Genomic DNA, 26,549 nt, shown 5'->3' on the forward strand with positions numbered 1-26,549 from the left:
CACTCTAACCACGAGACCACGGCGCTCATCAGCTATCATCGTCCTTTATGTTGCCTATGTTGCACATGGACTACTCAGATTGTATATTTTGCTTATTTTTTCATAGTTCCACACAACTTCTTCCTGTTTTCTCGATTGATCTGTGTTCAGTTTTTCAAGGCCTATCCATTGAGTCAATTTATAACTAAATCTGAGGGGGTTGCGATGGGGAGGTTCCCTTGTTAGAACTACTTATCCTAAGGACATCACACACATCCATGCCCGAGGCAGGATTCGAACCTGCGACCGTAGCGGTCGCGCGGTTCCAGACTGTAGCGCCTAGAACCGCTCGACCAACCCCGGCCGGCGATAATTCTTTCACTGCAGACTATTCTAATTTCTTGCTGTGAATTGTTCAGTTTCGAAATATCATAATGTCTATGAGCGTTAACGAAAAGGTAAGCAGTTCACCAGCTGCCCGAGTGAGACCTGGGCTGAAACAGATATACAGGGTGTAATAATTAAATTAAACAGAAGTTGAGTGTTTTGGCGACACGCCATAGGTCCACCATTTCCCTGCTAGGAGCCAATGCAGGTATTGAAGGGAGTGATGTCAAGAGACACTTTACACACTACAGTGATGAGATTATTGTTTTAAAGGTATTACTGCAAATGTTGTCCGTTTACGTTAATGAACTACCAGCATCTGCCAGATTCCTGGTGTACATTGATCCAACCGGACGACGACATTTCTGGCAACATTTCTAAAACAATATTCATCACTCGGTAGATTGACACAGTCTCTGAAAATCAGTAGCGTCAAAACTTGAAGGACCCCTAGCAAGGAAACGGTGCACCTGTGATAGTTTCGTCATGTAAAAAATTGTTTCTGTTTATCTCCTCTAAACATTCTTGAATTTTGTATATATTGCTTTCTTACAGTCTGTCAGCTGCACGCGGTTGCGCTATATCAGAACACTAGCCGGAAACTCGGAACTAGCGACAAAACTCCTCGCCTGCGTCGAGAACATTGCGATTGCACGTTAGCTAAATGATCAAATTTTAAAATGAATTTACCGGTTAAAGTGAATGACTACCTTGTCTTAAGAAAATGAAGACATCCCAAAAATGATTCTCTGTTCTGCACCCGGCAGGCTACCGGACCCTGACAGCTGTACTTGGCGATGGTTTGCAGTTGATTCTCAGATTACCGTATTTCACGCAAAATGTTTAACGTTTAACTCTCTTGAGACAAACACCGTTGTAACTGCAGATTGGTTGCCTTTTACTTCAGTCTCTGCCACTTACTACAACGCTCTGTTGGGTAGGGGAGAGAAGGGAAATAGATTGCACTTAACCATTTTTTAAATATTTCTTATTTTTCGAACTCAACTGAACTGCTGAATAACCTGTTTTGTCAAGCAATCTATTTCCTACACGTTTATGGTTCCATATTTGGTATATTAAATCTCTTTACATTCCTACAGGTAGTTTAAAAAATGTTAGCTGCACGGTGTTACCCCAAGGGGTGGGATAATACTGTAGAGTGTAAGGCAGAACACATTATAGTGCATAAAATGGCAAAAAGTCTGTAAAAATAAGACAATTGAAAAAATTGGAACTTTAGAATTTATTAACAATTAAAAAATTTAAATTTCACAACTTATTAAAGTTCAGACAGAGAGCAAAAAATCAAAAATCCTTTTACTGGTAAAGTAACATTGTAACATAAAGGACTCAACTTGTCTCTGTTCACATGTAGCGCCTTTTTCAACGGTTTGTCACAAACATACTTTTCAGCAGTGTCACATCCACTACACTCTGAATGAACCCATCGAAACGACAGCTCCCTGTTTTTCCTAAACTCTCCACTTAGTAGGCAGACGGGACCGTTATCAGTAAATGTGCCAATGTTTCTTGTAACAGGGGTTTCTCCGAAAGGGTCAGTGTCATCCATCTCATCGTCAGTACTGAGTTTGTTCAATAGTGGGTCTAAATCATCATCTGATGAAGACTCAAATATTCTGTCGACGTTTCATTATGCCAGATTCCTGAGATCTTATCTTTGATGCAAACTTTCTGAACTTACTCTCTGCAGCTTTTCCTAAACTACCTTTGTTAGGGCTCTTTTCATTAGTTTCAGAGAGCTTGGTAATGGAGAAATATCTTTGAACTGTAGCTCAACTGCAAGCTGAATGTGTAAGTCTTTGTCTACATGATCGAGGACACCAGTCGCTGCCTTTGAAGAACAAAGTGCCACTGTCTCATTACTTTCATCATTTTTAGCGCTGCCATTCGCAACAACTGGTGGTCGTAAAGCTGTCTCTTCTCCTGGGTGCAATAGCATGAAGTCGTCGTCACTAAAATTGGTAGGATCTAAAGGGAAAATTCCTGTTTTACTGAAGCCAAACATACACCTTTTTCAATATCTGCAATCCTCGAAGAGTTTGCTAAATATAGGACAAAAGTCATTGTGTTATTTCCTGGTGGAGGTTAGACTTCGTAAAATTGTCACATTCATGATAAAATGAAGCCTTCAAGATGCTGAGAAAGGCCACAACTAAAGATTGTAGAATGTAGGAGCAGTGAGGTGGTAGTGTTACCACCACTATTCCATTGTCTTTGCAAAAGTTGTAGCCTTCTAGGGACACCTGTGTAGTGTGATTGCCTAAAATCAAAAGAATTGTGTGGTTCTGAGATGCCTTGGTGAGTTAGCAAAATGCGTCAGCCACTTTGGAAACAGATCCTCAGTCATCCAACCATTCTTGCTACATTGATACATTGAATTTCGTGGCGCCCCTCCATGTAGGGCAGTGCTCATCCGAAGCAGAGAAAAATAAACATGGGAGGCACATACGCCCCACTGGCACTCACTACACGACACCTGTGATATTCTTCCCACGCTCCCAGCTTCTTGCTGAGCAAACTTGTTTAGCTCCTTTGAGTGCTAAAATTTTTCCTGGCTCTTGATCTGTTGATATCTCCGTTTTACGTTTCATCAAAATTGTAAATTCTAGCGGCATCGAACATGTGGACGCGCATTAAAGCTGTGAGGTTCGAGAAAAAAAGTTTAACTCCACTTGCGTTAAAAGCTGAGATCCGATTAACACTGGTAGCATGAGGTTCCCGAATGCTGACTGGCGGATTTCTTGTAAGAAACCCTGCGAACCAATCCTTTCCAGCAATTTTGGATGACTTATTAAAAATATGCTGAATATTATTTGCCTCGACATATTTATACACTGATATCAGCTCTACTGAAGATATTCTAGAAATGTCTTCGCTAACAATAGCACACTATTAGCTGTGTCATCTCCCTGTTCGTTAGAAGATGCAAGTTTTTTAAATATTGTTACTATTAACATTCTTTCCTTACTTCAACACACGTGATGTGCTGATTTTATAACAAAACAGTCGAAATCAAATGAAACCAGTTGTCGAAAACGACTGGGGCGTTAAAATCTCACGAGCTCTTTGGATCTGATTGCAGTTCCTTCCGTTTTGCAGCAGCACTTTGCAGCCCTCTTTACTCCCTCTAGGAAACTGGAAAAAGCGGTGCACGGTGTTACGGTGTTAACCCGCTGAACAGCATTGCCCTGCTTTCCCCTACTCTTTTTTTTCTTCTTTTTTTAAAAAAAAGGCTTCTTTTACTGCAGTTTATTCCATAACTGGACGGCCCACTTAAGGCAGCCCAGGAAGACCTTCGAAGATTTATACCTGTGAGCACTGGAAACGTCCCGAACAGACTCTTCTTGGATTTTGGAGAGATGAACCTTTCGCTAAGGTTGTTATAAAGGAGAACACCTCTATCGGCTCGAACAGGGCTGCACGTATGGCGGAAAATCCTCTGAAACATCTACCACTGGTTCCCTTGACGGGAAAAATCACTTCCTACGCGCCGTATTTAATGTGAGTATAGTATTGTCTAAAACAAAAACCGAATTCAGTAGATTACTGCTGAGAAAATGTATCCCTACAGAGTCGGAAACGACACTTACGCCTCGAATTAAAGAGCATTAGGTCATGGTATAACAAGCTCGTGATTGACGTATCGAGAACTTATAATCAACTTCAATGGAACGTTTGGAGAAGAGAGACGTCCCTAAAAACTGTTTCATATGGATTCATGTAAACTGCTGTCGTCGTTGTTGTGGTTTCAGTCAAAACTGATTTGAAGCTGCTCTCCATGCTACTCTTTCCTGTACAAGCCCCTTCATTTGCGAATAACTGCTGCAATATACCGGTACATCCTTCTGGATCATCCGTTAGTCTCCCTCTACGGTTTTAACGCCCACACTTACCTCTAACACTAAGTTCTTGATATCTTGATGCCCCAGAATGTGTCCTATCAACCGATTCCTTCCGGTAGTCAGGTTGTGCCACAAAGCTCTTGTCTCCCCAGATCTGTTCACAACCTATTCGTTAGTTACATGATGTCCTCATCTAATCATCAGCATTCTCCTGTAGCACCACATTTCAAAAGCTTCTATCCTCTTATTGCCAGAAATGTTTATCGTCCATGTTTCACTTACATACTTGGCTCACTCCATACAAATACATTCAGAAAGACTCCTAACACTTCAATCTGTATTTTATGTTAAGAGATTTCTCTTCTTCAGAAACGCTTTTTTTGCCATTGCCAGTCCACATTGTATATTCTCCCTACTTCGACCATCATCATTATTGTGTTGCCCAAATGGCAATGGCCTTTTACTTTAGGTGTCTCGTTTACTAATCTAATTCCCTCGGCATCATCTGATTTAATTTTACTACATTCCATTATCCTTGTTTTGCTTTTGCTGGTGTTCGTAGTATATCCTCCTTTTAAGACACTGTGCAATCCGTTCAATTGCTGTTCCAAGTCCTTTGCTGACACTGACAGAAATACTGTATCGTCAGAAAATCTCAAAGATTTTATTTCATCTTCCCGGACTTCCATTCATAGTCCAAAGTTTTTTTGGGTTTCCTTTAATGCTTGCTCAATGTACAGATTGAATGACTTGGGGGTATGCTATATCCCTGTCTCACTCCCTTCTCAACCACTGCTTCCCTTTCATGGCCCTCCACTCTTGTACAGTAAGCCGTCTGGTTTCTGTGCAAGTCGTAAATACCCTTCCCTCGCTGTGTTGTACCCCTGCTTCCTTCAAAATTTCAGTGAGAGTATTCCAGTCAACATCGTCGAAAGCTTTCTCTAAGTCAACAAATGCTATAAATGTAGGTTGGCCTTTCGTTCACCTATCTTCCACGGATTTCCACCGGAATCCAAACTGATCTTCCGCGAGGGTGGTTTCTACCAGTTTTTCCATTCTTCTGTACAGAAGTGTTAGTATTTTGCAACCATAATTTATTAATCTGATAGTTCGGTAATATTCACACCTGTCAGCACATGCTTTCTTTAGAATGTAAATTAGAGACGATCTCGAATACACGTTCTTTTAGCATTACGCAAGAATATACTTCAGACACATTTTTGTAAAGTCTGTCACGATGAAACTACTGTGATTACATTATAATGTATACTTATTTGATTATTTATTACACCTCTCGATGTTTTACTCAAAAAAAAAGGCAAAGAAAAGTATTCCGACTATCAGAATATTGTAAGATACACCGAAAAAATTTCAAATGAAAAAATGCCATGACCACGTTTCTAATACGGACCAGAGATTTGGTAGTCTATTGCCTGGACCACCCGACCGCCGACCCCGTTCTCTTAGATACACTGAATAACGAATACCCAAAGCATGAAAACCCAAAAACATAATAACGAGATTATTAACTTTTCACTCTATATTGTATTAATAAAATTTACTCGTTTTTAGAGAATCTTTCGATGTACAGCATTTAAAATACGATTTTCCATTATCAACTTTGACCTCCATTCATCAACTTTGACCTCGATTTTTTCAAAAACTGCGGAGTGTCTAGCGAAAACACGAAAAACGTATCTCACTATTATCAGTATAGAACGTCGTGCAAAACTTGATCAAAATCGCTGACCCACATGCCAGACCCTGCTCTTGTCAGAACACCGTGTCAGCGCTACATACTGATGCAGTGCTATGACAGGAACTGCATCGGGGAGCTCCGTCGCTGCCGTAAGCGGGGTCGTACAATGGGAAACGTAATTTAATGTAGGTGCCTCTGTCTCGGTGACAGCTACCGAGCGTTTCGCTGCTACTAAAGCAGTAGCGCTCTGGCGGCGGTGCGGACTGCAGACACAGGCGGTGAGCTGGCCCCGTTCTGTTCGCAGGGAGTCGAACCCGAGCCCCGCGCTGGACGTGGCGGTGACGGTGCGCGGGCCCACCCCCGCGCGGCCGCCGCCCCCGCGCCTCAGCCTGTCGCCGCCCCCGCCGCCGCCGTCGGAGGTGCAGCGGCAGCCGCCCCCGCCGCCGCGGCCGCTGACGCAGCCGCCGCCGCCGGCCCCCGACGCCGCCCCCGGTAAGCCCGCGCGGCGCCGCTTCTCGTTCAGTCGCACCCTGGACGCGGGCAGCCGCCTGCTGCTGTCCCCCGCGCTGCTGCGCCGCTTCCGGCCCGGCGCCGCCCCCGCCTCCTCCAAGCCGCCGCCCAGGGACGCGCAGCCCCCCGCCGCCCCCGACCTGCGCGGCAGCATCCGCCGCAGCCAGTCGCAGGCCATCCCCACGACGCCACCCCCAATCGGCGACGCCTCCGGCCTCAACTCTAGGGGTGAGTACCGCGGACCCCGTGTCGACGGTGCATGAACCGAGGACTTTAACAACGGGACGTTTACTTAAGACTTAACCCGCAGCGGATATGGTATTACTTTTTGCATGCGCTCGGTAATAAACTGACATTCGTGTATAAAATTACCTCGTCGTGAAACCGCGCCTTGTGTGAGTTAAAAGTCGAGCTATCCAAGATATTCAAGACCGTCATCGTCATTAACTGACTGCCTTTTATATGTACAGATATAAACCGCAATAAGTGCCCTGACTGAAGCGTGAAATTTGGAGAGGGTAGTGATATTATACTGTAAGCCTCGTTTAACAAGGTATTTTTCGAAATTCCACCCATAAGGGGGTAAAATACAGGATAAATTGGCGTTGGGTTTCTTGGTCAGCAATAAAGAAATACGTGTTTCAGCATTTTTGGAAATTTAACCCATATGCACGTGAAATTTTGGGTGAATGTTTTTACTAAAATAAAAAAGAATTCTCGATTGCAAATAAAAAAATTCATGTTTCAGTGTTTTTGGAACTTCGAAAGGTAAATGTATGAAAATTTGAAATAGGTTTTTCTGTCAGAAATTTAAAAAAAATACGTTTTTTACTGTTTGTGAAAACTCACCTCCTAAGGGGACGAAATAGAAGAAAATTGTTAATAAAATATTTCGTTATGTTAAAAAATCGAAAGCTAAATCTATGAAGTTGCTATTTCACTTCTCCGTTAGATATACAGAAGTTGGGGAATGAAAGTTTCTATGGAAATATTATCACAAGATCGCAAAAATCTTGATTAAGAAAAATCTTGGCCCCTTAGCTACCAAAATCGCTTTTTGGTCAAAAGTATATTCGCAAAAGACAATGCGTTTATGGCATTAAATAGCGTGAAAAGCTTAGAAGACGTTGCAATTTGTGAACAACATGAAATTAGATTAGAGAAAAACAAAAAAAAACAAAAAAACTATACAGTCCACGCAAGCGAAGCAGCGGGCGCTAAGCTCGTAGTCCACACTAGTGGTCTATTGTTGCTGGGGCGACGTCACCTGGGGTGAGATTCGCTTGTGCAAGTGCGGGAAATGGACAGCGACCGGAGGCGGTACAACAGGAGGTTCCCTCAAAATGTCAGACCACTGGCAACTTCGTTATGGAAGATTATGAAGGCCTGACACACACAGTTACCTTCTCTTTTACCTGTTTTTATCGGTATGTAGATGATAGCTTATCTTAATCTGTCCTCAAAGAACGGACGATGTAAACCAGTTCTTGGACCATATCAATTCTGTACAATGAGTATCAAATTTATAAGCAAGAAAAGAAAACAAGGTAATTTTTGATTCGGTGGAACGTAAGATAGGCGACTGAGCCATTCGATGTGTAGGAAACAGACTATAACGAACGGAGTTTCCACTACCTACTCAGAAATATTTTGGCTTGAAAATTTTTAATATACAGAACTAAGACAATGTCAGTCTGCAGTCTGAATTAAAAGACTTGAAGCACGTGTCCAAACAAAAAGAAATTATAAACTGCACCAAGTAAGAAATGCGTTCACTGTTAGATAATGGTGCGAACCTGTTCTGTCAACGGAAAAGGTATTCCATCAGTATTCCTTACAATCCCCAAACCAAAACAGGGCCCGTACTCTCCGCGCTGTCCGTTTCTCCCATTTGTGCATGCAAATCCCACCCCAAATAACATGAATCCACCAACTGTAATGACAGACCACTGCAGTATACAAAAGACATAAATTGCTCAGTCAGACAGCACCGGACGATAAAGTTAATGAATATCTTGGAAAACTCGTGATTTTACTAAAACATGACGCTGGTTACACATCCAGAAATTTTTTCGCGTACGTTGGTAACAAAGTTGCATGAACGTTGCGATTAAAATAAACTAATCTTTTGGACGCACGTGCGATAAACTGCTAACTGTAAAGCAAGAGAGAAAATGTATTACTTGCTTCCACCTCCAACTTAACCTGAATGGCTTCAGCCTTATGTCCAAGTATTGTACGGACAGTCCTTTATCGTAGATCCTCTTGAACAACTCAGTAACCAAGTTTTCCGTTGCGACTCGTCGAGCCATACTGCTAGCGTTTCGTTCATTTAGACGAGGGAGAAATTGAGCCGGGTAAAGGATTATTTGCAGGATAGGAGGTAGCATTGCCTTAACACAGACTGTAAAACGTAACCAGGTCCAGAAGCCCAGTTCCAACGTCAAATCCAACGCAGCTTCTCATACCAGCTCCATTCACCAAATCTAACGTGGTAATCCTGTCAATTCAGGTTTAACATGGTACAGCTGATCGTACCATCTTTTACATATTTAGAGACGATAATTTCGCTGCAGAAAGTAAACCAATTAATCTGTTGACAACACTTGTTTATTTGTCACAACTTTTACAGGAATCAGGACACACCAGATAGTACTCCAACCGCCCTCGTCACGCCCCCAAGGCTTTGAACAAGGTGTATTTATACATCTTTTAACAATTACGTTCCTTGACATTATTATGTTATTTCATGTTTGATGTTACAGTTGCAGTAAGTTAATCTAGCAAAAACGGACATTACAGAGTTTTAGCAGAAATTAAAACGAGTACAACGATAATTCATATTCCCGAAATTAACTATCTTTTACAAGTGCAATTTTGAAACATACATTATGTTAACAATTAAGTTCTTCCAGAAAGAGATTTTCACTCTGCAGCGGAGTGTGCGCTGATATGAAACTTCCTGGCAGATTAAAACTGTGTGCCCGACCGAGACTCGAACTCGGGACCTTTGCCTTTCGCGGGCAAGTGCTCTACCAACTGAGCTACCGAAGCACGACTCACGCCCGGTACTCACAGCTTTACTTCTGCCAGTATCTCGTCTCCTACCTTCCAAACTTTACAGAAGTTTACAGAGCTTCTGTAAAGTTTGGAAGGTAGGAGACGAGATACTGGCAGAAGTAAAGCTGTGAGTACCGGGCGTGAGTCGTGCTTCGGTAGCTCAGATGGTAGAGCGCTTGCCCGCGAAAGGCAAAGGTCCCGAGTTCGAGTCTCGGTCGGGCACACAGTTTTAATCTGCCAGGAAATTTCAATTAAGTTCTTATTATTCAGTCCAGAACATTCCTGAATATCTTACGTAATTTAATTAATTATGCCATTTTATTAAACAATTTTGAGCTGGTAATATTTCTACAACATCAAAATTACAATTCGAACGTTCAAAATGACTTCTTACAACATTTGAAGGCTAAAATGCGGAATAATTACGCACATCACAAAATCTTTAAATCGTGTTACAAAAAATTAATGAATCGTTCTTCTAACATTATTTATGATACAAATTGTCTTTCTCAATCAGGTTAAGTCTCCGGTTTAAACGAATCTTCTCTAGTATTCGTAATATGTGGCCATTGCACTTAATTTCTCTATAGAATGTTCCAGAAACATTAATTACGAGTTTAATTACAGGTTTTTAGTTGGTGATTTCCGTAAGAATATGTTGTTCTAACTTGCAAAGATACATAAATGTTACGCTTTTCCAAAATTAATGGTTTACACAGTGAATTTGCGTTATGGTAAACAATGAATTTTACTAATTGAATTATAATTACAAAACTGAATGAAAAAGTTTACTAACATTTATACACTGTTAACACTGATTCCAGAACTTGTTCTTTCTCTTCAAAACATCCCGAAATTCATATCAAAGTGATAATGTAACTGTATGTTACTGTACCTGATAAAGAACATACATTAATTGGCCTGTCACACAGTTTAACATTTTCGTTACAAGTATTTCACACTGTTGCACTAAGTGACTTATTCACTAAGTGTCCTTGTACACTACTAATCTGTTTTAGCGCGTATCGCATACTACGAAACGTGCTGTATCGGGTACTCCACATGACCCAATACAGCCTGTTTTGTTACAACGGCCAGTCCCATTGGGAGAGAGATTTCTCAGTTAAGACATGCGGGTGATAGGCAAGGACGATTAATAGCGCATAAATGAAGAGTATATAAATTACTAACGCATAACTGAAGAATGTATGAATTTTAGGGCATAATTGAAGCGTATTACGATAAAGTATTTCGATAAACTGTAAATATATCTTAACAGTTGGCTTCAGCATTGTAATCCGGAATCCACCAAAGATTACTGAACATATACATGGAGCTATCTTGCCTTGCTGAAACGTGCCCGTGCACAGTTCAGCTGAGTCAGCATGCGGATTTGTAACGGTCGAGCTGGGATTAGAATCAGGTGTCCATGCTTTGGGTCGCGAAAATTCCGATTGAACTGATTCATTGACAATGTATATAGCATCGCACGGTTCATACAGTATTCCTCATTTGAAATCACAAAGTTGCGCAAATTATCGAAGGAAAAGGAAGATTGCGATTTAAAGTCGACATCGAGGTCGTTAGAGACGTCAAACTATCGAGTTTAGCGAGATTTCTGATTCAATTAAATTTATGAAATGGCATTCCTGCGCTCTAATTTCGCTAACTGACGAGACTAACCGCTCAATGATTAGCCGCTCACACCTGTCTCGTTTTACAATCGCAGATCCGACTGCAGGGACGAAATGAAAGGAGACTAGGTGTGTGTGTGTGTGGGGGGGGGGGGGGGGGCAAATAACCTACACGGCGCATTCTCGCTGGTGTCGTAGACGGGTAACACTCAGTTCACAACAAACGAGGCAAACATGACGTCATTTTGACACCACGCGCTGTGTCGAAGACCGCAGGACTTCCGTGATTTGGTATTGTCTGTACAATCAGGACCGCATAGCCTACTTTATTTATAACAGGAGATACCATATCTCACTTTTCCATTTGAGACATTACACTCAGTAACACTGAAGTCATTATTCACAATAACAGAAGGGGTTATACAGGTTGTTGAGTATTACATCGTACACAACGGTAAGTGAGGTGGTGCGGCAGCTGTCGTCGTAGGAAAGCTGGGCAGGAGCAGAAATGATGAACACAGAAAACAGAAGTTTTACTTAGCTTGTAGCTTTCTCCAAGCATTGAGAAGAAACTTTACAGACAGCAATAAAGTTCGGCTATTACAAGAAGCAAACTAAAGAGCGTAGTGCAGTGTGAGGATCCCGCTACTGATGCTGGAGCGAACTGTCAAAGGCTAAGACTGTAGACTGTGACAGACTGGGTCGTGTAGCCGCCATCGGCCACCCTATATCACGGCGGCAGAGGGCGCTCGTAGTCAGATCCGCTGAAGGCGTGGCTCAGAGGGTGCGCGTCATTGGGTCCACCAGGTCCCTGTGCGACCGCTGTCGGCATCTGTGAGAAATATCTGTCTCAAAGTGTCCAAAATTAAAGCAACAAACTGATAATTCCCCATCCTGTGTTTAATTCACGATATAATCATATAAAGTGTCAACAGATGTCGTTACGTTCGTGTTCTGCACAGAAGATGGCATTTCGATCAAAGGACAAACACCTCAGCAATGATGTCAGGGCATCTGTCAAACCGGGTAGTGTTCGCAGGGTAGTCCTACATCCACAATCACTGTGTACATAGTCACAGACGGTCCAGATGGCACAGAGAAGAGCCGCACAAACTCTCTGCCCTCGAGCGCCACAGGAAGAGTGGAAGCAGGAGAGTTGCAAACTGGTGTGAGTCGATGGCTTAATGTGAATCGTTCTGTTGTTTCTCGGATGAGACGACAGTTTATAGAGACCGAAACTGTATCCCAGAGACCAGGATAGAGCCGACCACGTGGGAAATATGAAAGAGTGGACTGTTATTTGGCTGTAAGGACACGGCTTTACTGCCTTACTATTGTACCGCAACTAGCATCTGACCTCGCAGCATCAAAAAATAGCTCTGAGCACTATGGGACTTAACTTCTAAGGTCGTCAGTCCCCTAGAATTAGAACTACGTAAACCTAACTAACCTAAGGACATCACACACATCCATGCCCGAGGCAGGATTCGAACCTGCGACCGTAGCAGCAGCGCGGTTTCGAACTGAAGCGCCTAGAACCGCTCGACCACAACGGCCGGCCTCGCAGCATCGCAATATATTAATCAGGCTGAAGCCCCAAACAATCTAACACTTGACAAGGAGGGAATTTTAATTTAAAGTGGCTGAGGGCCCATCACTTAAAACACCACTAAAAACAATACAACTTTAATTCAAAACCATCGGCTATGAGCCATACAAGTACATACAACAGAAAATAAGAAAAGGCAGGATAGCTAACGGCGCTCAGAAGTTTTGGGGGTCGGCCACCACTTGAAATACTAACGATCACGTAGGTGAGACAGGCAGTCGGCCCAACCACTCTCGATCTGACGACAACCCAACCAACAGACAGCCAACAGACCCACTGACAAGGTAACTTGCGCTCCACTCGACCAGCACACAACCGGGAGTTCAGCGCAATCGTAAAAAGCATGGACGAGCACAACCAAGCATACATTAAGCTGTCAAACTACACACCGTTCTGGACAGCGATAACACGATGAGGAAAGGACACTGCCTAAACTTACGTCAATGGCCAGGGCAGGTAACCGGATCGTTAACGGCCACAAGGCAGAAAATTCCGGTGGTGCACGTCAATTGGAAATAACCAAATACAGTTACACTCCACCGGACGGTACCTAAACCTTCGCTAACTCGAACACACACGTTGTTGCTCACGGCAATGTCCCAACAGCCAACAACGAGAAGCAAACGGCACAATGTGAACAGTCGTGACTTCTGGTAAATTAAATCCAAGCTCAACTTTCGTGTCCAGGGTCGGTGAGCCACAGACCTCTTAGCAATGCGATCAGCCCCATACGTAGAGACCGCCAGCGGGGCCGGCCAAACAACGCCCCGCAGAGATTTCCTCGCTGCTCCACGCCAACCGACCGACTGCCACACACCAGCACGGAGACAGCACTAAAATAACAGAGCAGTCGACATCACAAGCTACACACAGTTTCACGAACACTCGCACGAATGACTAGACAATACTAACAGCAGCGGCTGTGCAATAACAAGGACGAATCACGAGTCGGGACATGCAGACAACCTATAAGCGATCTCCGGCCAAATAAACATCATCCGACAAGACGAACGACCGACGACCAATCAAGGTGGTCCGCACTCAAGTGATATGTATCGGCAACCGTCGGTCGAGTCATGGCTGTCCGAACCTGCAGCCGCGCCCCGACTGAAGTTCTACCGTGTCCTAAGCCAAACACTGGCAGGTCCGAACTGCACCGCTAGCGCCTCCCAACTCACTGGCAGATCCGAACTAACTCCGAACACACCACAACCTGGAAGTAATAGCAGTCAGCACACATAATACGCCGGGGCTTATATCGATAAGCGCCACTGCTGCCGCTCACGGGCAGGCAAGGCGGCAACTCAGTGACACCAGTAATTGAAATTAACACAACTAGGTGGTAGTACAGTAAAAATGAGATATGCCACGCACGGCTCAAAACCCTATTTTTCAACAAAATCTACGTTCAAGGCGTCGGCCTTACGCCACCCTACTTGGGAGGGTCTCTACGTCAGCATGGGAGCACTTTACTGGTCGATATCGGAGTCAACGTCTTGCTGCATCGGTAACCTCCCCATCATCCAAGTACTGCTTCCTGCCGAGTGCGTCCTTCGTGGAGACATACAGGTGGAAATCGGAAGGTGCGAGATCCGGGCTGTAGTGTAGGAGAGGAAGAACAGTCCAATGTTTCGTGAGCTGCTCTCAGGTGCGCAGACGTATGTGAGATCTTTTGTTGCCATGGAGAAGAGAAGTTCGCTTGTATTTTTGTGTCGACAAACGCACTGAAGTCGTTTCATCAATTTCCTGAGGGTAGCACAGTACATTTCAGAGTTGATCGTTGCAGCACGAGGGAGGACATCAGACAGAATAACCCCTCCAGCTGAGGGCGCACATTCAACTTTTTATGCGAGGAGAAGTAGTGTGGCGCCACTGCATGGATTGCGGTTTTGTTTCCGATTCGAAGTGATGAACCCATGTTTCATAGCCTGTGATGATGTTTGACAAAAAATTGTCACGATCAGCCTCGGAACTCGTAAGCAGTACCACGCAAATGGCCCTTCGTTGCTCCTTACGGTCTACACACATTTGAGTACTCCAACTGGTGGACGAGTGTGTCAGCACTACCGACAGTGACATCCAGTTGTGCAGCGAGGTCTTTGATCGTGATCGCATCGATCACCTCGAATGAGTTTCTGCGACCTTGTTGCGAAGATGACAGACGCCTCATCCAACGACTCACCGTGCTTTTGTTCACTGCCAGGTCTCCGTAGACTTTCTGTAAGCGCCTATGAATATCTGCGACGCTCAAGCTTTCCGCCAAATGCAACTCAATGGCAGCACTCTGCTTGAAACGCACCTTCGTTACCGACGCCATTTTGAAGGCTACGTATAGTGCCGCCAACTATCGGAACTTCATGTAACTATATGGGCTGAAGTGGGAGTATTCCACGATGTTCTGAAACTTATTCCGCATTTTTTCAACCTAAATTGGCCGAGAAAAAAAAGCGTTGCATTACTTATTGAACGCCCCTAGTAGTTAGTAGAACAACCTAAAGTGAGTGCTTTCTAATATCAATTAATGGTCAAAAGTTGTAATTAGATGCCAGCCGGTGTGGCCGAGCGGTTCTAGGCGCTATGTTCGAATCATGCCTCGGACATGGATGTTTGTTATGTCCTTAGGTTAGTTAGGTTTAAGTAGTTCTAAGTTCTAGGGGACTGATGTCCTCAGAAGTTAAGTCCCATAGTGCTCAGAGCCATTTGAACCATTTTTCACCACGCTTACAAATGCATATCCTCGAATTTCTGCAACGAGGAATGCACCATCTTCAAAAACCAGTCACGAACTGTAAATAGCCGTAAACTCTACCGTGGACACGCCATATTCGATAGTCTGTCGGTACTCAAGGTAGCGCCGACATCGTTGATATGGAAAATCTTTGTTTGTTATGAAACGCAATTTACAGACACCTTACTGACAAACACTGCTCGTTCGAGACATCGTACAGCATGAAACGTACAATTCCGACCATTTGGTAACACTTATCCTTGGATCCTTCAAGGTCTGTAATTTTAACTCTTGATTATTTGGGACGTATGTTACGTACCTAACGAGGAAAGTGAGGAAAGTAATTTGTCGCACAACATGACTAGAGGAAGAGGTCGGTTGATAGGACATATTCTGGGATATCAAACGATCACAAACTTGGTAATGGAGGGAAGCGTAGGGGGTGGGGGAGGTAAAAATCGTAGGGGAAGACTAAGAGACGAATACAGTAAGAAGATTTAGATCGATGTAGATTGCAGTAGTTATTCGTAGGTGTAGAAGCGTGCACAAGGTAGGAAAGCGTGGAGACCTGCGTCAAATTAATCTTCGGACTGAAGACGACAGCAGCAACAACAACACAATGTCACGAAATGACCACCGGGCGAGGCAGCGCAGCGGTTAGCACACTGGACTCGCATTGGACTTTCATGCGGGAGGACGGCTGTTCAAACCCACGTCCGGGCATCCTGATTTAGGTTTCCCTGATTTCCCTAAATCGCTTCAGGCAAATGCCAGGATGGTTCCTTTGAAAGGGCACGTCAGACTTTCTTCCCCATCCTTCCCTAATCCGATGGGACCGATGATCTTGCTGTTTGGTCCCCTCCCCCAAATCAACCACCAGACCAACGAAATGACCAATGCGGCGAATTCGAAAATCACATTAAGGCGTACCGACAGATATTTCTCTCGAGTGCCTTTCACGAATGGATTCAAACATCTGGGCGAAAACGATATACTTACTGGTTCTAAGTGAGAACCTCTGGACAGATTACGCGGAAAATTGGGGGAACATATGGTTCGGATGCTTTGTGTCCAGAAAAGGATGGAAGCGAGGCCAGGGGTTGTGTGATTAGGGAGAATTTCTTTGCTTTGGTTTCCATAAAAAAAGAGAGAAATTGGCGGGTGCACGCCGTGTTACAATGTAAAATGGTTCAAATGGCTCTGAGCACTATGGGACTTAACATCTAAGGTCATCAGTCCCCTAGAACTTAGAACTACTTAAACCTTACTAACCTAAGGACAGCACACACATCCATGCCCGAGGCAGGATTCGAACCTGCGACCGTAGCAGTCACGCGGTTCCGGACTGAAGTCCCTAGTACCGCATGGCCACTGCGGCCGGCGTGTTACAATGTAATAATACACCGTGATGTAGGCAGTATGGAAGATTTCCTTATCTTAAAAGTTTTGACATTCCATGTATGGACCTGAAAGATACTCAAACAGCACTAACTGCTTAACTCAACTTATTTTTTGGTGAAACTAATAATTTTAACTACAAAACTTGTTAGGATTGGAAATAAGTCAACCAGTTGCAGGCTTAAAGGTTTATTAACCCTTTACCATTGTTCGACAAATATAAATCCGTCTTTTTCCGAAAGAAAGTGGACCTAGAGAACAAATTGCTACAAAACTGTTAGAAATGTCAACCAGAGATGGAATCATATTCGATAAACAATAATAACAAACTTTTTTTAGAGGAGTGTACTCATTCATAAAATCACATATTGACATAAAGGATGTTGACGCCGTAAAGATCTCGTCTAATACAATCTGCGAGTCACACACATATATCAGATGCATAACTGAAGGTAGTAGCCCAATACAGTTTGGCTTTGACGTAAAACTTTAAAAGGAAAAGCATTTGGTATGGCACATGCAAGGCTAGTGACATGATCCGACTGTCATTAGTCCAAGCACTGGCGACAGGTAAATTATGGTAGGTGGTGTTTACTACGAGAACGAGTTTGCGCCTAGCCGCACTGAGTAGCCGATGCCTGATTAAATAAGTAAAATGGTTAACAGCTGAAATTAAAACAGAATAAAACTATTCAAAATAGGAATGGTTTGCAGCGCGGGGTAGCCACGAGGTCCAGGGCGTCTTGTCACGGTCCGGGAGGCTCCCCCCGTCGGAGGTTCGAGTCCTCTCTCGGACATGGGTGTGTGTGTCGTCTTTAGCGTAAGTTAGATTAAGTAGTAGTTTGTAAGCCTAGAGACCGATGACTTCAGCAGTGTGGTCCCATAAGACCTTACCACCAATTTCCAATTTAAGTGGTGATTAACGCGGCTATACATATTACTCCTTTTTTACATTATGTTAACATGTCTTACGAGGTGTATTGGCTTCTTGTGCTGATACTTGGCACATTCCCTAATTCATTAACAAGTTCTCCTCACGCTGCTTTATGCACGCATATGCAAATAATTAGCTCTGTTTACCTGAGTCTGGTTGCTCTTTACATGCCATATGAGAGTATCGCCTCCGTGCCCGTTTCCCCACTGTTCCTATTTTAATTAGTGTTATTCTGTTTTAATTTTAACTGTTAACTGTTTTTCTTGCTGAATCAGGCGTTGGCTGCTCAGTGCGCCCACTCGCACACTCGTTCCCGCGGTAAGCGCCACTTACCATAGTTTACAAATGTTCAAATGTGTGTGAATCCCTAAGGTACCAAACTGCTGAGGTCATCGGCCCTAGACTTACACGCTACTTAAACTAACTTATGCCGAGGGACTCGAACCTCCGGCGGGAGGGTCATAGTTTACCTACCATAGTTTACCTACCGCCAGTACCATCATATCTTAGACAGTCGGCTCATGTCACTAGCCTTGTATGTGCCAAACTGTCATTCTTTTAAAGTTTTACGGCAAAACCCTCCATGTTGGGCTACTATCTTCAATTATGCATTTTAACATTTGATATTTGTGGATGACATGCACATTGTACTAGGAAAGAGCGTTATGGCTTCACCATCCCTTTATGTCAATATGGGATTTTACGTGTGGGTTTGGTATTCTAACCAATTTTAGTAATTATTGTTTATAAAATTTAGTTCATTCTCTTATTGGCATTTGTAACTATTTTATAACGATTTGTTCAATAGGTTCATTTCGCTTCTCAAGAAGACAATTTATATTTGTCGAAACCATTGAAAAGGATTAATAAACCTTTGGTAAGTCCGCAACTGGTTGGCCGTTATGCCTAGTCCTATCAAGTTTTCTACGTGCACCGTTGCTGAAGTGTGGCGATGTTTAAACTCTAAAAAAAATTAACTTTAATTACAATAATTTCTTGGCTTGCAATGATTGTGCTTCTAATTACGAATATGCACCCAACTACAACCTATCATTATGACTTGCAACAGTAAGCTAACACAACTACATAATTCATCCTTGACCTTCGTTTTATTTCCGTAAATGAACGGTAATTTAACTTTGTACTACACGGAGTTCAGTATTGTGAACATTCAGTTTTTCAAACTTATCAGTCATTTTCTTGGTGACATTGTATTTCGGATTAGTCGAAGGTATATTTTTACCCCAAGTTTCGTGTTCTACAGTGAGAGAGGTTGTGGGGACAATTCGATTTAATGTTTTCATTAAAAAAAAAATCATTCCAACGGATGAGAACAACAACAGAAAAGCATGAGATGAATTAGACTTTTTGGGGATTAATAAGTACATAAAATAAACAGAGCTAACCCATCTACTGAAAAAGCCCTTGCGCCCACTTAAGCATCAATTGGTCTATTTTCGGCAGTGTTCGAATAACGACAGAAACGACGACGTTGCGACAAAATCAGCTGTTGAAGCTAAGATTTTGTAGTCATCTTTAACAGCAAATGAGTTTAACATTTTCGCTTTTTGAAACAGTACAAGTCAGAGAATCTAACAAGTGAATCCCACAGCCTCCGACGATGTCTCCACGGTAAGATACGAAACGTTACTCTTAAACCGTGGCATATGTCCCAGAAACCAAATTTAACAACATAAATGCACACTGAATATATCTAAGCATCAAACAAAAATAAATACTTCATTGCAAAGAATGACAGAAAAAATGTGAACATGTGTTTTAATCGAATGCAAATTGTGTTCAGCGCGCCGTCTTTGTGGAACAGCGACGAGAGCACAGACTGAAATATACTCGCTTAGAATTCTGGCAGCAGCTCAAATTTTGAACTAGCCGGAAGCGAAACACTAGTTGCTTAGAATAGCAACACATAAAATGAGATCGGTCGCTTCGAAAAAACTTCTTAGTCAAAGACGGGGTCGGGGGTTTGCTCAATAGAGTGGGAAAGTTACCCTTCGGCAAAAAGCATCTTACCTTTGAAACAACATGAATTAATTCAATTTTAACCTCGATCGTTACCTTATAAGAACTTTTAACAAGCGGTGTACTGCTTTATGGCACATGGTTCAGCAAGAAGAAAAATCGACGCCACCTACCTCACTCTACAGATCGAAGCGAACAAAAGATAACGTGCAACAGCAGTCTATAATTATCTCCGGTGTACATGATAGGGACACGTGAACGAACGGCATTCGGTCATTCGCATTCGGTTGTACTCGTATTTGCTCACGTTTTTCTAGTTGTTGGTCTTTTTACTAACTACCAGAGGAAGTACGCGTTCTCTCCGCTTCGGCGTTAGCCCCACATAAAACTTTCGTGTGCTGTCTTGTCTTCTTTTGCTGACAGTTGCGTGAGCGATGGAGTGATGTGATGAGACATCAAAGGTTCGTGAGATCCAAGAGAGTCCCAGTAAAAATGTTGGAAAAAAGAAATAAGATTGCTAGTAAATTGCCGAAGCAATTAGTGGTCCAACTGGGGACATGAGAAAGACGAAACCGCATTAGATGCTTGCATCGGTCGGAAATGGCCGACGGCCTTGCCGCAGTGGTAACACCGGTTCCCGTCAGATCACCGAAGTTAAGCGCGCTGTCGTGCTGGGCTAGCACTTGGATGGGTGACCATGCGGTCTGCCGAGCGCTGTTGGCAAGCGGGGTGCACTCAGCCCTTGTGAGGCAAACTGAGGAGCTACTTGACTGAGAAGTAGCGGCCCCGGTCTCGGAAACTGACACACGGCCGGGAGAGCGGTGTGCTGACCACATGGCCCTCCATATCCGCATCCGGTGACGCCTGTGGGCTGAGGATGACACGGCGGTCGGTCGGTACCGCTGGGTCCGCCAGGGCCTATGGACGGAATTAACGTTTACATGCTTAAGCACAAGATTTTTATTTGTTTTTATTAAAAAAAGAAGAGTACAATAAATTTCTTTGAAAGTAAACAAACGCGAACGTGTAGCTATTGCGATAATTAAAAATAGAAATATACGAAAGACCTGATCGTCCACGCTGCATAGGTTCATGATATTCGTAAGTACATGGCTGATGTGTCACTGTTATGTTAAAGTTTTTTGATTATAATATTAGGTTGGTGCATAACTTCTTAGGGACCGATGGCCTTTGTGGTCTGGTCCCTTCAACCCCTACAAAGCAACCACAAGTTTGTAGCGGTTTGTTTTGCATGTTCGTATTCTGGTTGCTGTGAGTGTCTTTATCGATTGTCATTTTTTATTTGTAGTTCACTGTTGCTATTTGTGTCTACTATATATTATCATTTTGTCAATTGTAGATAGTGAGTGAAGCTGTGGACGCTAGAAATCCAAGTGCGAAGTAGAGAAATCGGAACATTTCCGACATATTCTTACACTTCTGACGTACTCTTTATGTTCGGGTTTAATAGAGGGTTGACGGTAGCGGAGGCAGACATTTGCGCCTTGTTACGGGATAATGCCATTGGACAGAGCACAGCAAGAAAATGCTTTTCTCATTTTAAGGAGATTCGTTTGGCATTAGTTCGTCTCCACGTTCAGGAGAACCTTCGGGTTTTGATGAAGATCGTTTAAGCGCTGCAATCCACAATGATCCACGTTCATTGTACTCGAGAACTGGTAAATGTGATGAACTGTGATTATTCCACCATCGTGCAGCACTTTCATGCATTGGGGAAGGTTCGAAAACCGGATGTATGGGTACCAAGTGCTCTAAGAAAAAAATCACACAAATCAGCGGGTCGTCGTACATGCATCTCTGCTTGCTCGAGAACAACACTGAACATTCCTATCCTGTATTGTTACTGGTGATCGATAAATGGTGTCTTTATGGTGACATAATGAAAAGAAAGGGATGGTTGAGCCGGAACAAAGTAGCAACTCCCCGTACAAAGACTCGCGCATCCACAAAAGATAATGTTATGCATCTGATGGAACAGCTTCCCCTAGATGTAGCCATTTATTGTGAACAACTGAGATGTCCGGCAGACGCAGCAGGAATGCTACTCCACGGTAACGGCCGCTCGCACTCTGCGAGGCTATTCAGAAGTTCAGTTGGGAAGTTACTCCGCACCCACCTTGTTCACCTGATCTTGCGCCCTCAGATTTTCACCTTTTCCTCTCTATTGAACAACCCTCAAGGAACTTGCTTTCTTGATGAAAATACGCTTCGAATATGGCTTGACGAGTTCTTCGCCTCGAAACCGCGCGATTTCGACAGTTGCGGAATCGAAAAGCTACCCCAGCGTTGGTAGACTGTTGTAAACATTAAAGGAAAATATATTATTGATGATTAAAGTCTCTGTTATGAGTATCTGTTGTGTTTATTAAACGTATGGAAAATGCTAGGAACTTATGCACCAACGAAATATAAGGGGCGATCAAAAAGTTCCTGTTCGAAGGCCGTACAGTTCAGAATCGGTACGCCAATCAGGAGAAATCGTCGTGAGCACTGAAGCACCAGGTTGAAGATACCCGCTTAGCAAAACACTGTGTCCTGCTGCGTGAAGAAGTCCGTAACTGCCTGCTGTACATCCTCGTCGCCCCTTCAGGGCCTTTCTTTCTTTCTTTCTTTCTTTTTGTGGGGGGGGGGGGGGGGGCGGGGGGCAGAAAGCGTGATGTCTCGTGGCGGGCGATCAGGCTATAGGGCTGATGCTCGAGTGTCTCGCGCTTGAGTTGGCATAACTTTTCCGTTATGAAATTCGCGATACGGAGACGTGCATTATCGTAAGCAGCTCACCCCTTGTCACACCATTCCACAATGGTAATTTTCGACAGATATGGTTCCCAATACATATTCTTCATTCTCCGATGGCATGTCTACCGGTGTTTCTCCTTCGACAGCCAAGAAAAAAACAACAGCGCTTTGGTCCTATTTGGACGCGTTTGGTAATAACGTCCCCATGGTGGTGTTTCCGCATTTACATCACGCACGTAGGAAACACAAGAATACCACACTAGTCCCTTGCCAACATGTCGGTGCTTATATACCGCTGTCGGAGTCACGCTACGTTGATATACATATATCGAATGGGCATGCAAAATTTTTATTTAAAAATAATTTTGTTTGCAAACGGAAACAAGCCGTCGTTTTCCGTCGACACTGGACGCTGCATGAAAGATCTGATGAGCGGCATATGTTTCGGTCGAGTGCAGCTACACATTGCAAAAACTAAATTAAAAATATCTGCCGAAACGCCAGAAAATGCGCCTGACAGCTCTTAGGACGGACTCCCTGTTTATAGTATCGTATGTGCACCAAAAATCACTAACACAAAGTGCTCATTGTGCTCATTGTCTAGTGTTCTTTCATGTTCCGTCTAGTGTAAACGCTCGTTCACAAATACAACGAATAGTAGTGAATACTGGCGAATTAGCTGCAAATGCGCACTCGTTTGTGTTCACTTCTATTCACTCCTATGGAAAGGGGCTATACTAGATCACAAGCCATAATCAAACAATCAACTACTGTTATAGTCGCAAATATAGATGCCGATACAAACAATTTTCGATATTCGACCGCAAACTGCATGACCACCATTTTAGAAAACACATATAATATAATGCCTAAAAGAAGTGTAACACAAATAATAACTGTAGCGTCCAGTCTAAGGAAGGAAGCTGGGGGTTTATCCCGTTAAGATCAAAGTCATTACAGGCGCAGCACAAGCTCGGATTGTGTCAAGGATAGGAAAGGAAATCGACCGTGCCCTTTCAAAGCAATCATCCCGGAATTTGCCTTGAGCGATTTACGGAAATCACATAGAACCTAAATCTGGAAGGCCGGACGCGGGTTTGAACCGTCGTCCTCCCGAATGCGAGTCCAGTGTGCTAATCACAGCGCCACCTCGCTCGGTGCCTCCTATACGAGACCAGGTATTGCCTCCGACGGATGGTACCGTAATCATAACATCGATGGTACCGTAATCATGAAATCGGAACCTATACAAAATTCTTAGCGATAACCAGTCCCTAAGCTACATTTACAATGAACTCAGAACGAAGGACACGACGCACTCGGTTTGTGGGTTTGCGCTCACGCGCAGATTAGTCACGCGCGCATCAGTGTGCGTGTGTATGTTGGAGGGGAGGGGGGAGACTATCTCTGCACCGAATGTTACGAAGGTTCGCCAGGAAGTTTGTAGTAGAATAATTGAACAAACACATGCCCGAGCAAGGCATGATTCAACATTGAGTTAGCATTGACAGAGATAAGACCACGTATGTGTTTACGCAACTGCTCGATTACTCATCTTGCAAGTGGAATTTTGCTGAGAAGCAGTAAGCACTTCTCAGCCGGACTGAAACGAAAGTGGTCGCGTTCTTAAGGAACCATTTGTCGTAGTATTGCTTCCGACTGCTTATCGACCTAGAATTGTATTTTTGTGCTGTGACGAGATTCAGCCTGCTAGATGAACTCAGCGGCAGTGGCCGAACAGTTTATTGTAGACGTGTTGTTGCGGTCGTGTAAGAAGTTTGACAGGAAAGAAACAAGGCTGATGATTAATAAAAGTGTTGCGGTCAAATAGGCTCAAAAGTGGAGGTCGCCTTAAAAGTCATATGAGTCCACACACATCTGCATTGACTTACTTCCCCGCTAAAAATATTTCTACATTTCCTTTTCAGTTTTTGCTTCCAGCAAAGCGATAGAACACAGCTGCAGAAATCCGCTCATCCATTGTACCGGAGGTGGTCGATTTTGATTAAACGAGTCACGACGTAAGGATTCACTTCCGGATAGAAAAACAACCGAACTCTTAACACGTCACGAAACACAAATCCATATTAACGCGACTTATATGTCGTAATTCAGTAAACTATATCGTAAGTGAGGGTGTGACCTATGACAATCAGTGAATGAAATATATATATCTTTACGTACGTATGCTACCTTAAATGGTTTTGGTTAATCTAGTGACACAGCAGTTATATACAACGCAACTTTCAGAAGACTAAAACTGAATTTCTGAAGTTGATTTTCTCTGTCCTCTTGATGTGGAAGCCCAGAAATGATTTTCTAGCTGTATCAAATAATCAGGTTTGAGTTAGCTTCGAGAGGCGAAAGAGACAAAATCGGGACGCTGCAGTATAAACACTTCCTACCCGGCGAGTGGTCGCGCAGTGTATATAGTGGTAGTTCGTTCAGATGGCTCTGAGTACTATGGGACTTAACATCTGTGGTCATCAGTCCCCTAGAAATTAGAACTACTTAAACCTTACTAACCTAAGGGCATCACACACATCCATGCCCGAGGCAGGATTCGAACCTGCGACCGTAGCGGTCACGCGGTTCCAAACTGAAGCGCCTAGAACCGCACGGTCACACCGGCCGGCTGTAGTTCGTTCAGGTATTTGTTCTACTTCCATAGGCTTTGCCGAATCGTAGCACTTTCTCCATTTTGTCTCGTTGGTGCTCTTGACCTTCTTCCTCTGTGTGGTCCCGTTGGCGTTTTCTGCTTGGCCTGCGGGTCTCTTCCTGTGCTTACATCGACAGGTGGAACACGTTGATCTGTGTGTCTGCGTTGTGAGACGCGATGTATGCGTCGCTAATCACTTCACTGATGGAAATGAAAAAGCAAATGTTGTAGCGAAACAGGCATCACTACATGGAACTACTAAATATGATTAACTCCCTCTCACAGATATGATACCAGTACTCAGAAAGCGGTTGTCCTCGGACAGGCAAGAGGAATTGTCGAGGACATCTAAAATCAAAGACAGTCACTACGCACTAAACCATCCCACAGTTCCAAGATACTACAATATGATAAGCACAAACATCAAGGAGCTTCGCGAGTGTTATAGCACGGCTGAAATTTTGTCATTGGAAATTCAACAAACTCCTCTATCGGCTTCAAAGTAAGCACCACCCCATCTGTATGACTGTGGACAGGAAGTCGATCCAAATAATGTATTCTTATAATTTCGTTGCATCACATAACACATTAACGTACTTGGGTCGGATAAAAAGTAGTGGCAACAGCGCCGTAATATGAGGGATGTGCGTCACTTGGCATTCCCGATGTCTATCTGACAGCTCAGTTGTAGTAGTGCAGTGCGCACGGCGGCTGTGTTTGAGTCAGTTGCTGCGTGTACTGTCTGAAAGTGCCTATGTAATTTCGTACCAGGGCACGACTCAACTAACGTCTGCCATGGACTGTCAAAACATCGTAATATAGCATTTCCTGCGTTGAATTTAAAGAAGTATCGGTTTTTAAAACGGCAGGTTCTTTTTTTTTCCACTGTGAGAATCATCGCCCGCATCTCGTGGTCGTGCGGTAGCGTTCTCGCTTCCCACGCCCGGGTTCCCGGGTTCGATTCCCGGCGGGGTCAGGAATTTTCTCTGCCTCGTGATGGCTGGGTGTTGTGTGATGTCCTTAGGTTAGTTAGGTTTAAGTAGTTCTAAGTTCTAGGGGACTGATGACCATAGCTGTTAAGTCCCATAGTGCTCAGAGCCATTTTTTTTTTTTTTAGAATCGTCACTTGAAAGGTAACCTGCAAAGTGATATGTGTGTGTTTTGAGATTTGGCGACTTGCGCGTCGATGGGGATGAGACGATGATGAAGACAACACAACACAACACAACACCCTGACCCTGAGCGGAGAAAATCTCAGACCCAGCCGGGATTCGAACCCGGGCTCCATAGCATGAGTCTGTCGCGCTGACCACTGAACTATCGGGGCGGACTCATGAAAGACAGCTACAACA

General features: G+C 43.7%; 1 protein-coding gene across 1 annotated transcript in view; it reads left to right on the plus strand.

Moving 5' to 3' along the window:
- Positions 1-26,549, plus strand: part of LOC126263252 (uncharacterized protein C6orf132 homolog) — a 362,262-nt gene that overhangs the window by 103,851 nt on the left and 231,862 nt on the right. The window contains exon 2 of the mRNA XM_049960337.1: positions 6,233-6,666. Coding sequence (XP_049816294.1) covers positions 6,233-6,666 — 434 coding nt within the window. The remainder of the gene's footprint in view (positions 1-6,232; positions 6,667-26,549) is intronic.

The sequence above is a fragment of the Schistocerca nitens genome, chromosome 6, assembly GCF_023898315.1.
Source record: "Schistocerca nitens isolate TAMUIC-IGC-003100 chromosome 6, iqSchNite1.1, whole genome shotgun sequence".
In the NCBI taxonomy this organism is placed as follows: domain Eukaryota; kingdom Metazoa; phylum Arthropoda; class Insecta; order Orthoptera; family Acrididae; genus Schistocerca; species Schistocerca nitens.